Raw genomic sequence first — 10632 nt, 5'->3', positions numbered from 1 at the left:
ACGTGGCACTTCGGGACATGGTTTAGTCTAGGCTACCCTTGATTGGCTTAGAGTAGACTTGGTAGTGTAGGTTAATGGTTGGCCTGGATGATCTTAAAGGTCTTTTCCAACCTAAATGATTCTATGATTCTATGATTCTATAAGGAGAGAGGCTGGAACACAAAATATAGAATTGCAAGGGTAATTCTCTATTTACGTGCATGAGGTGCCCCATTCACATTGGGGCACCCCGAATGGGGTTTTACACACGGTCCTTATACCTTTTAAGCGTTCAGGCACTGATTTGACCAATTGCTGCTTAACACACACATATGCCACAGTTTTGCAAAGCAACTATAATTTTACGTCGTCATCATCCATCTGCTTCTTCCTTGATCTAAATGTCCCTGGAGCTGGCCTTGCTGCAGTTACTTTACGATGCCAGGTAATGGTGGCGGGGGGCGGGGGAGGGGATGTCACAGAGGTGTTGGAGGTGCTGCTGGTGTTATTTTGGGCGTCCAGGGGTATCCTTTATTCTTCAGGCTGGGGGTTCTCCTTGCAATGAGCTGCGGTCCTTTAGTCACGCTCGCTTAAGCCTGACTATGCAGCACGGAATGTAAGATACACCTGTATTAAGAAAAAAATCATGCGATTTCCTACTAGAAAGAACGAGATTTATCCCAACGTGTTTTTTCACAGTGGGTGGTGGCCACTTTTCAACGAGGGTTTTTTTCACTGGCGGGGGGGGGGGGGGGGGGGGGGGTCTCGGGGTCGACAGGGCCATTCCGCAGCGGAACGCGGGGAGAAACGGGAGCGTTATCCGGAAAAAATAGGGAAAAAAAAGCCCTTTTTATCACCGTGCGCCTTTTCCACGCTCAGCCGCCCCATCCCAAGCGTTGTCTGGCACCGCCTGTGGGGGATGCGGCGCGGGATTCGCCGGCGTTACGTCTTGGGAGCCGCATATGACGTCTTTCGCCGACCCGCACACGCTACCGCCGGGGGCGACCGCCGCGCGCAGCGCGGGGGGGTGGCTGGGGGCGTGGCCAAGGGGCGGGGGCTGATGGCCGAGGGCGTGGCCAAGGGGCGGGGGCTGATGGCCGGGGGCGTGGCCAAGGGGCGGGGGCGGGGGCTGAGCCCCCGCCCCCGCCCCTTGGCCACGCCCCCGCCGGGGCCGGGCGCGGCGGGAGTGAGACGGCGCGGCGGGACGGCCGGCAGTGCCCTGATCCCGGCGGGAAGGAGAAGAAGGAGGAGGAGGACGAGGAGGAGGAGGAGGAGGAAGGCGGGGGCGAGCCCGCTAAGCCGGGCGGGATGGCTAAGTACGACGACCTGGGTCTGGAAGCCAGCAAGTTCATCGAAGACCTCAACATGTACGAGGCCTCCAAGGACGGTCTCTTTCGGGTGGACAAAGCTGCCGGCAACAACCCCGAGTTTGAGGAGACCCGGCGGGTCTTCGCCACCAAAATGGCCAAGATCCACCTCCAGCAGCAGCAGCAGCAGCAGCAGGAGGAGATGCTGATGGCCGCCCTGAACGGAGGGGCTGCCTTCAGTGCCCCCCGGCCCAGCCCGCCGGCGGCACGGGGTGCCAAGCCGCCCCCAGCCTCCGCCGCCGAGGGGCCGCGTGCGAGGCCGTACGACGGAGGGGAGCGCGGCTTCGGCGAGAGCGGGGTGCGTGCCGAGGCCCTGGGGAGCCAGGCCGGGCGCCGGGGCTGGGAAGCAGAGCCCGACAGGATCCCCAGAGCGGGGGGCTCACGGCCTGGCGCGGGGCACGGGGAGCAGCAGGCCGGGAGCTCCGGCGACCCCCAGCCCTGCCGCGGCGGGCAGGAGAACGGCAGCGAGGGCAGGCGAGGCGGCGGGGGCCGCGACCCGACGCCAGCCGGGCAGAGGTCCTCCTCCTTCTCGCACACCCCGACCCCCCCCGGCGCCCTCGTTGGCGACGGATGAGGGAGCGCCGGGGACCCTGCTGCAGCAGAGGTCCTCCTCCTTCTCGGCCCCCTCGGTGCAGCCCACCCGGGGGTTTTCGGGCCCTGCTGACACCTGCAGTCCGAGGGCCGGAGGGGACAGCAGCCAGCTGTGGTACCAGGGTGTCCCGCTGTCCTTCCCCGCCAGCTCTGCGCCCGCCGCGCCAAGCGTGGACTACCAGCATGCCGCCTACCCCGGCCCAGCCGGCCACTTTGTGGCCCATGGTCAAAACCACCGGCCCAATGGCAGCAGCACGAGCCCTGAGCCGGGCTCCTCGCGCCTGGCCTTGCGTGGGCCGACAGCTCCGGATGCTCCACAGCCGCCTTTCCCAGAGGGCACGAGCGGCCCACGGTCAGAGGCCGGGCACCCGGAGGGCTCCAGCACGGCGAAGGTGAAGCTGCCCTGCCAGACCCTCCTTCCGCAGCCGGAGCAAGGGCCGTCGGCGGCCGAGCTGAAGCTGGAGGCGCTGACCCAGCGCCTGGAGCAGGAGATGGATGCTCGACCCAAGGCTGATTACTTCGGTAAGGAGGCAGTCCACCAGCTGGTGTGAAAAGGGTTCGCTGCAAAGTGTCGCCGCAGGGTTCACACCTGCAGGGCTGCGTGTCTCCGTACGCCTGCTTGGTTATGCTTTTTCAGTTGCTCGGGGTTATCTTGTTATTTAACTTTTATTTATCACAGGGACTGGAGGCTCTTCCTCCTGCAACGCTTTCTTCCTTAATCCTACCTCTTAAATTTTAAAGCAAAGGTAGTTTAGCAGCTTTGGGGAGGAGAACGCTGAGAAGCAGCTGGAGCAGCATCTTTTGAAGGGCCCTTTGTTGCCAGCAGGGAGGCACTTAACTTTTCTTGACAGTTCTCCTGCTTCTCCGTGTCTTAAAAGTACGCTGCCCGACCACGTGTGAGCGGGAAGGCAGCCGTCCAGCCTGCGGAGGAGTCGTGCCTGCATACTCTGCAGGCATGGAGAAGGGCACAGAGCTTAGGGTGTACTTGGTGGTACCCCCCGTGGAGGTGGCCTTGGCCGGGCGTGCTTGCGGGATCTCTTGAAGAGGAGTTGCTTGGGGATGGGAAGGGTGGTGGTTTCCCAAACTTGCCAGGATTTCCCCCCGCCGCCAGGTGCTGGTCCCCATCAGCTCCAAAAGGATTGGTGCATCCTGAAGATGGCAGAAAAACAGGCAGCAGGCACATTTCTCCCTAAATCTTGGGTCCACTCTGCATGTAGTCCAGACCACCACCAGAGGTTATCAGTGGCGCTTGGCAGTGGAAAGGGACCGCTTACATGTGAAGATCTCCCATGCGAGAATATTAAATGTTGTGCTGGATTAAACCGATTTACTACCCCAGGATGGCAGAAGGTCAGGGGCAAATTGAGCGTTTCCTTTCCCTGCCGTGCCACTTTGCAATTTAATAGCAGATGAGATGATAGTTGACCTTTCGGGAGAAGGAAACGCAAAGTTGCTGGGAAGGCTGAGAACTCCGCGGTTAATTTCACGAACGATGGGAGCAGGTCTAGCATATGGATTTCCCTCACGATTTTAGGCCCACGGTCACAGAAGTAGAAGCAGGCACAGATTAAACCCTTCAGCCTGGTGCAGAGGTTTGCATCTCAGGCTGCGCGGGTGCCGTTGCAGGGGGTCCTGCCCGGTGGGGTTGCTGGGTGGCTCAGCGGTGCTCTCAGCGCACGTGGGAGCAGCCACGGGCTTCACGCCAAGCTTCGGGGACGTAGCTGGAAGGACCACCGAGCGCTCAGTTGCAAATTGCATGACAAAATGTGTTTGTCGGCATCGGGCGGTGGTACTTGCCCGCAGAGGGGTGTGCTGGGATTACTCGTCTCAGTATCTGAGGCTGGATTCAGCCTTGTGGCAGGGCAGACGCGTTTTTATTCTGTCGCAGAAAAGTGATGTGTCGTGTTGCTGTACTTGGAGAGTTCTGGCCGTGTTTTGGTGCTTTCTGTCCCGTGCAGGCAGCGTGTGGTTTGAATGAGCTCAGGGAGCTTCGTCTGGGGCGGAGCTGAACGCTGTGACAAGGGAGCTGAGAACGAAGATGGGGTTGGGACAACAGTCTCGTGGGAGGCAGTGCTCAAAAATGGGAATATTTTGCTGGAGGTGGCATTCAGCTCCACCGGAGAGGTGTCACAGGTCTCTTCAACAGACCCTGCTGTGTGTGTCTTCTCCTCGCGGTGCAAATAAACCAGCTGGATCATACCTTGTCCAAAATGTGCATGGGGATGGGGTGAGAAAGCAGAGGAACCTAGTTGGTGGTTAGATTTTTTTTTTTTTACATTTTTGTCACAAAATAGGGGGTAGCGCCACGGGGAGGCTTTCGTCCCACAGGAAATTCGTAGTGAAGCAGGAGTAAATCTGGCAGGACAGAGGGTCCTGCTGGTCAGGGGGCTGAGTTACCAGTGAGCCCCGGTGAGGGAGGAGGGATGGAGGCTGCCTGGTCCCCAGCGAGGTCTTTTGACATCCTCTGGACAGGAGTTTTTACACCAGGGTGTAGTGTCTGGGAAATTGGGGAAGGAGGAAAGTGATGGAGGAGAGGGAGAGGGAAAACGAAAGGATGCAGTCACGGCAGAGGAAGAAGTAGCATTTTGTGGAGCCTCAGCTCTGTGGAGGAAGGCTTGGCAAATCTGCCCTGTGGAGGACCAAGGAGCAGGAAGGGGCAAGTACCGAGGTATTTTAGTTCTGGGCTTCCTCCCCCTTTCTTTCTCACTTTTTTTTTTTCATTTTTTCACAGTTACCTTCCTTCCTCTGGAGGAATAAAGGACCCAGCTGGTCTCCTGAATCTATCTTTGCTATTCCCTACCCTCAAGCTAGCAAACTTTGGGATGGAAAGGAAATACTTTTATGCAATAGTGATAAAAAACATCAACGGTTTGTTTTGTTGTGGACTTTTCCCCCGTGAAGGGAAGTCTAATGCAGCAGCTTTGCAGTACATTGGAGCCAGGAAATGAAACCAGGACTGGAGTACAGATGACCAAAGTGTTTTATCTAAAATGCTTTCAGCTCTCCTAATTTTGGGTGCTGCTTTTGTAACAAGGAGATTTTTTAAGATAGGCCTGCCTGTCTTGGTAACATGCAGTCCTTTGGTCTGTCTCTGTCTGGACCAGATATTCATCATGAACAATTAATTCTGATCACAGTAAAGGAGCTGCTTTTTCCTTCAGTATGTGAAAACAAGCATTTGTAAATGAAAGCCTAGGAAAGGGTAAGCGAGGGACTAGGCATAACATAGGTAGTAGGATGCTGTGCTGAGGAGTAACAGACAGTCTGGTTATCTGTCAGCACCAGCTTGCTGTACAAAATCCATTTGTCTGCTCAAAGTATGTATAATAAGTGAAAGGAAAGAAGCGAACAAAGCCAAGTATTTTAAATAGTGGCCTATGTGGGAGCAGCATGGGCTGCACGTGTCTCTAGAGGAATTTGGGCTCTCCAAGAGTGCTTTTGAAGTGCTGACTTGATTTATGTGGACTTCCGAGGAGCGCATAGGGGGTCTCAGGTATCACCCAGGTCTTATGCTTGGGGAGGGAAATTCCTGAAGTTGCTTTCTGGAGGTGCTGGTTCCCATGCAGCAGAGAAGGGACCCCAGGTCCCAGGAGATGCTGCTGGAAGCCACCATAGGTTGTATTCAGGTTTTTGGCATACTGTTTCCAGGGAACATCCGTGAGTGAGGTGCCTGAATCCCACTGGCTTCCCATGGTGTTCTTTGGATGCACCAGCCTTCATCTCCACTTGGTGAACGGGAAGACTAATTAAATGGGAGTGACTGGGGGAGTTGCAACTCCTCCGCTAGCACCACGCAGCGCAATGCAGATGTTTTGGGTTAGGTGAGGTGGCACCATTCCGAGGACTGCTGCGGGACGAGTTTTCAGGTGAGAGCTGGGCAGGTGCACAACCAAACTGAGTGTCTGCTGGCACTGCCTGGAAGTGACTTGGTAGGGGAAGCGCCTGGCTGAGAGGCATTGGGGTCTGCAGGGAGGTTTTGCCATTCATTTTAGCACAGCCTGTGGTACCATGCAGTTCTTTGGTCTGCAGGCACAGATGGATGCTTTTAGAGGTGTAACGTGTAGCATCACATTTTTACCAGTGCTTATTTCATATAGCTAGATGGAAATCGCCATCTGATGGAGACTATCTACACACTTACCAAGAGCTTTTTTTAAAACAATGTTTATAAATTATTTTCTTTTTATAAATATTTGTTAGGTATTGAGTTCTGGCTTCCTTATTATTTAGAGCAGAGCTGATAAGCTGCAGGTATTTTAGGAGGGCCCCAGGCATCTCATTTTGCAGCAAAATACCGGGATGTTTCCCAGCAGTTGGGCAGAGAAGATCTCGTAGCAAAGTCTGCTGATTTCTTTTCCCTTTGGCAGAAGCAGGGCGGTAGCTGAGTTGCTTAAACCCCGTGGAGACCTCAAACCCCAGCACCTTTGAATGGGTGTGATCAGCTTGAAGGCCAGCAGCGCTCTTTCGAAGTCTTGTGCATAGTGAAGTTAGTGCTTTACCACTGCCGAAAACACAATTTAACTTCAGGGCTGTACACACCTGCAGACTTTGCTAAACCCTGATGATGATGGTGCACCAGGATGCTTTGGCAGCAACAAGGGTAATTTCAGGTCTGATGAGTGGAGAATTTCTGGATAAAATGGAAGTTCTTCTGAGGTTTGTTTTGTACATGGGTGATGATAATGGCATTGTTTCCACTGGGAATGAGTGGAGGCATCCCTCGCTGCCTGCTCCTGGGAGAACACCATGGCTGGAAGGAGACACCTGCCTGCAGCGGAGAGGAAGGAGAGGCGGGGCGAGGCGGGTCCTGGTGGAACAAGGAAAGCTGGAAGGATCACGGCACGTGGGCTAGTGGGTGTGTGCAGATTGCAAAGCTTATCTCACTGCAAGGAACCAAGCAAGTAAGTATATGCCTGGGATATGGCTCTTCAAGATTACAGCAGTATGCCCTTCTCCTCCCTTCCTCTTGGGAGCTCAGCTGGGTTTGCAAGTTAAGGAAAAATCTGTACCAAAAGGAAAGAAAAAGGAGTTGGGGCAGAGGATCAGTAGGTCTTTCAGCCAGGATATTGTGGCAGTGGGGACTGAAAGAGATAGGGAGCCTCATTCATTTGGCACTCGAGTTAACGTAGTCTCTGGCATCGCTATAAGGTACTTAAAATGTCACTGACGTGAGTTTGATGGCATTTTGTACTTCGCTGGCAGTGTGTACACACTGTACAGCAAAGTCAGGGGTCAAGAACATGGCATGCAAAAACAGCACAGAAAAATTGCATTTATCAACTCTGTCGTTCTTTGGGCAAGGACGACCTGCATATCTTTGCTACTACTGAGTGACAACGTGGGGCTGATAGGAGCGATGATACCCAGTGGTGAATGGGACCAGACTGCCAGGTTTCCCAGGCACTCGATCTCACACGGGCTTCCAGACCTCCTTGAAATCAACTCTCTGGCAAGTGCGATTGCACAGTAGTGGATAACAGCATAGCGAGGCACGCAGTATGTCTAATTTAGAGTTTGATGTAGGAATGACTTGGTTAAGGTGAGCCATGGGGAGGTGGCATCAGGTTCTGGAAAAGGTCTGAAGTAAAACCCAAAGAACTGAGCATCACGTTGGGAATGACAGGGTGAAGTCTTTTTGTTGAGCAGAAGGTCTTTGAAAAACGCCTGTGTAAGTGGAGGACTTGGTTCCCCTGGAATAAATAGGTGGGTTGGAAACACAGAAGCTGTACCTTCACGAGGAAAGCTCTTGCCTTGTTCCCCTTTCCTGCTCTGACGGGGAGGACCCTCATGAAGGTACAGCTTCTGCCAAGAGGCAGCAGGGTCTACTTCTGGGTTAGCCACCTGCGTGTTTGGGCAGATGGGAAAGATGATAACGGCAGGTATTGATGTGCAAAGGCTCTGGGGTTTTCTTCCAAATGCAACTGGGGGTTCTTCAGCATAAATACAGCCACCTGTAAGGAAGGGGGCAAAAAACAGTTATGTGTGGTGGAAAAGGGTCAAGCTGATCATGGAAACGTGGCTTGCGTGGAGTAAGTGGAAGGGGTAGGATAGACTTACTCCTCTGAGTGCTGTTTCTGGATTAGCTACCCATACCACCAGAGTCTCCCCTCATCCTGCCACTGCATTCCTCTTATCCAGGACCGGATTAACGTGGCAAGGAAATCTCACCACTGAAGCAGCACGCCACCACATTTGGTCATCTAAAATTAAGCGGCAGTCTTAGCAAACCCAACCAGGAGCATGTGTAGAAAAGCTTGGCTGTCCTGGATGCTGCTGAGAACAGGGATGCTGCTGAAAAGAAGCGGGGTGCTGCTGGAAAAACCCACAACTCTGTTCTTGGTTTGTAGATAGATGATGTCTGGCACGTGGAAATAAATCATACCAACGAGTTGCAGAAAATGCTGTTGTTCAGCATGGTTTGCGTTGAATTTTTAGCAAGTGGGATATAGTAAGTAACTGAGCGCCTTCTGGCGAGTGTGAAATAGCAACACTTAGAGGAAAAAAACATCTCTGAAGGCTTTGAGTCTGGCAGTAAATGGAAATGCGCTTGTTGAACTTTGATGGCGGGACTGACATTTCAGGCTGGGTGCCGGGTTTGCTTTCTTTTCTGACAGCCCTTGAGGTCTGCATCGGACCTTTTTGATCTCCTGAGCCGAGGCTGTTCCCAGTGGCAGCCCTCCTTGTGCTCTGCAGTGCCGAGACGGAGTACGGCAAGCACCGGGACGTGGCTTACAGGGCATGTTTTCGGTCCCAGCTCTGCCCCAAAGGTCCCTTTGTTCAGGCGCTCAGCTGCAGCGCGGGCGGTTGCTTGCCACATGACGCAAAAGAGAACAGAGATTTCTTTGTTGTCCAGGGCCCGGCTGCCCTGCCAGCAGAAATTAAGCCGAAATCAGCAACTTCCATCCCTTTCCCTTTCCAAATCTGGCTACCATTCTGCCAGCGCGCTCGAGCGTGAATTTACCGGCGCTGCGCATGTGTGATGCTTTGGGCTTGTCATCCTGGTGGCGAAAGAGAAACCTTAATACTCTCCTTAATAATGTCTTAATAATGCCATCTGAGGTTAAAAGCCATAATTTCGGAGGGGATTTCTCCTCAGATCGGCGCTTGCATGAGCGCTTGTTGCACGTGGCAAAGTAACCAAGTGCAGGAATCGGGCATCTCGCTGAGCTGTGGATACTCGGGATCCCTCTGCTTCGAGCTGAGGACAGAAGTTTTTGCTAAATGCTGTGTTCTGCCAAGAAAATTACGCTGAGCTGCTGACTAGTGTCAGGAGCATGTGGGGCTGGACTGATGCTGCTGACATTTTAACTCTATGCCCTGGCTAGCGGAAAGCACGCTCAGCACTCTTTCGGGAAATAGTCGTCGGAGCTGGTGTGGAGCAGGGCTCAGAGCCCGTTTTGCGGCGGGATGGGGTTGGACGTGGGCTGTGCTGAGCTGCCTTCCATCAGGCTGGCTCCGCACATGTGTTGCTGAGCTTGGCGACTGGCCGCCGTCAGCAGCAGGTATTGCTTTTTCCTTGCGCAGTCTAAGCCAAAAGAACAGGATTTTTGTGGCAGCAGGGAGCAGGCGGCAAAAAAAAAAGTGGAAAGGAAAAATCAATAAAGATCACCTTTTTTTCCCCTCTCAGGTGTGCTGAGAGTCAGAGATGAAGGTTCAAGTGCATTCCTTAACTTCAGAGTTACTTCAGAGTATTCTAATTGGAAGAAGCAAAGACTTATTTCTAGAATAATTCCAGTTGCTACTGAGATTTAATTGGCTTTCAAGTAAGGTTTAGCAGATACAAGTAAAAACCTAAACTATACACAGATTTGCCGTAATGCCATTCTTCCGTTGTCAGCCTTGCTACAGGACACGTATAAATACTGATAGCATGGCTGATTATTATATAGTTGGGTAATTTATCACGTTGTAGTTTTTACAGACAACATTGTCAATTTATTTTAAAAGCCCTTTCATTCTGTGACTTTTATTTTCCATGCTTTAAGGGCCTAAATATTTAAAGAAGTGGATAAAAGGGTTAAGCAGGGGATGAAATGGAGCATGTAGTGAAAGAAAGGGGGAAGGATGGTGGGGGTGGTTGAGGGGTGGGAGGTGGAGGAAGGTTTGGATACGGATGCAGGAGCCTGGGCAGCTCCTGCAGGATCCGGCCGGACTGTCTGTCCTGTTGGGGAAAACATGGGCAGTGCCTACACTTTGCAGCTTAAATCGGATGGACAGGAGACAGCAGAGGCAATTTCTGCCCTCCGTGGGATTTGTGTTAGGGTACTTTATAGTGGCTTTAGATGCCTGCCAGCATCTTTACCGTGCGCTGCGCCTGCACGCAGCTGCTGTGCCTTCTGCTTCCTGCTGCTTCTTGCTGCTCATCCATATTCAGTGTCACCCGCTGCTTTCTGGAAAGGAGGAAATAAGCGTACGCTGGTGATTTTTTTCTGGAGCAGCCGCTCATTGGTATGGAAAAGGGGAAAATGCAGCACTTGCAGGTTCTGTGGAAAGCCTGGTGAATACCGTGGAAAGAAGGCTTTGAGCAGCAAAATCAGCAGGTTTTCTGCTCTCAAAACTTTCCACTCGGCATTGCTATAGTTGAGAGGGAATTTGCGAGGTAGCTGTTAGCTCTTGTGTCAGACGATTGCACAGCATCTCAGGCTGCCGCTGAATGTACACGTTCCTGGGAGACACATCCATTCGAAAAGCCAAG

General features: G+C 53.1%; 1 protein-coding gene across 1 annotated transcript in view; it reads left to right on the top strand.

Moving 5' to 3' along the window:
* Positions 1–1287: 1287 nt before the first annotated feature.
* Positions 1288–10632, top strand: part of LIMD1 (LIM domain containing 1) — a 29865-nt gene continuing 20520 nt past the window's right edge. Inside the window, 2 exon segments of the mRNA XM_075706134.1 lie at positions 1288–1890; positions 1892–2459. Of these exon segments, the coding sequence (XP_075562249.1) occupies positions 1288–1890; positions 1892–2459 (1171 nt within the window).

This window comes from Pelecanus crispus, chromosome 2, assembly GCF_030463565.1.
Source record: "Pelecanus crispus isolate bPelCri1 chromosome 2, bPelCri1.pri, whole genome shotgun sequence".
Lineage (NCBI taxonomy): Eukaryota > Metazoa > Chordata > Aves > Pelecaniformes > Pelecanidae > Pelecanus > Pelecanus crispus.
Note: the sequence above shows the minus strand (reverse complement) of the source record. Positions and strands in the feature narration are given on the sequence as shown.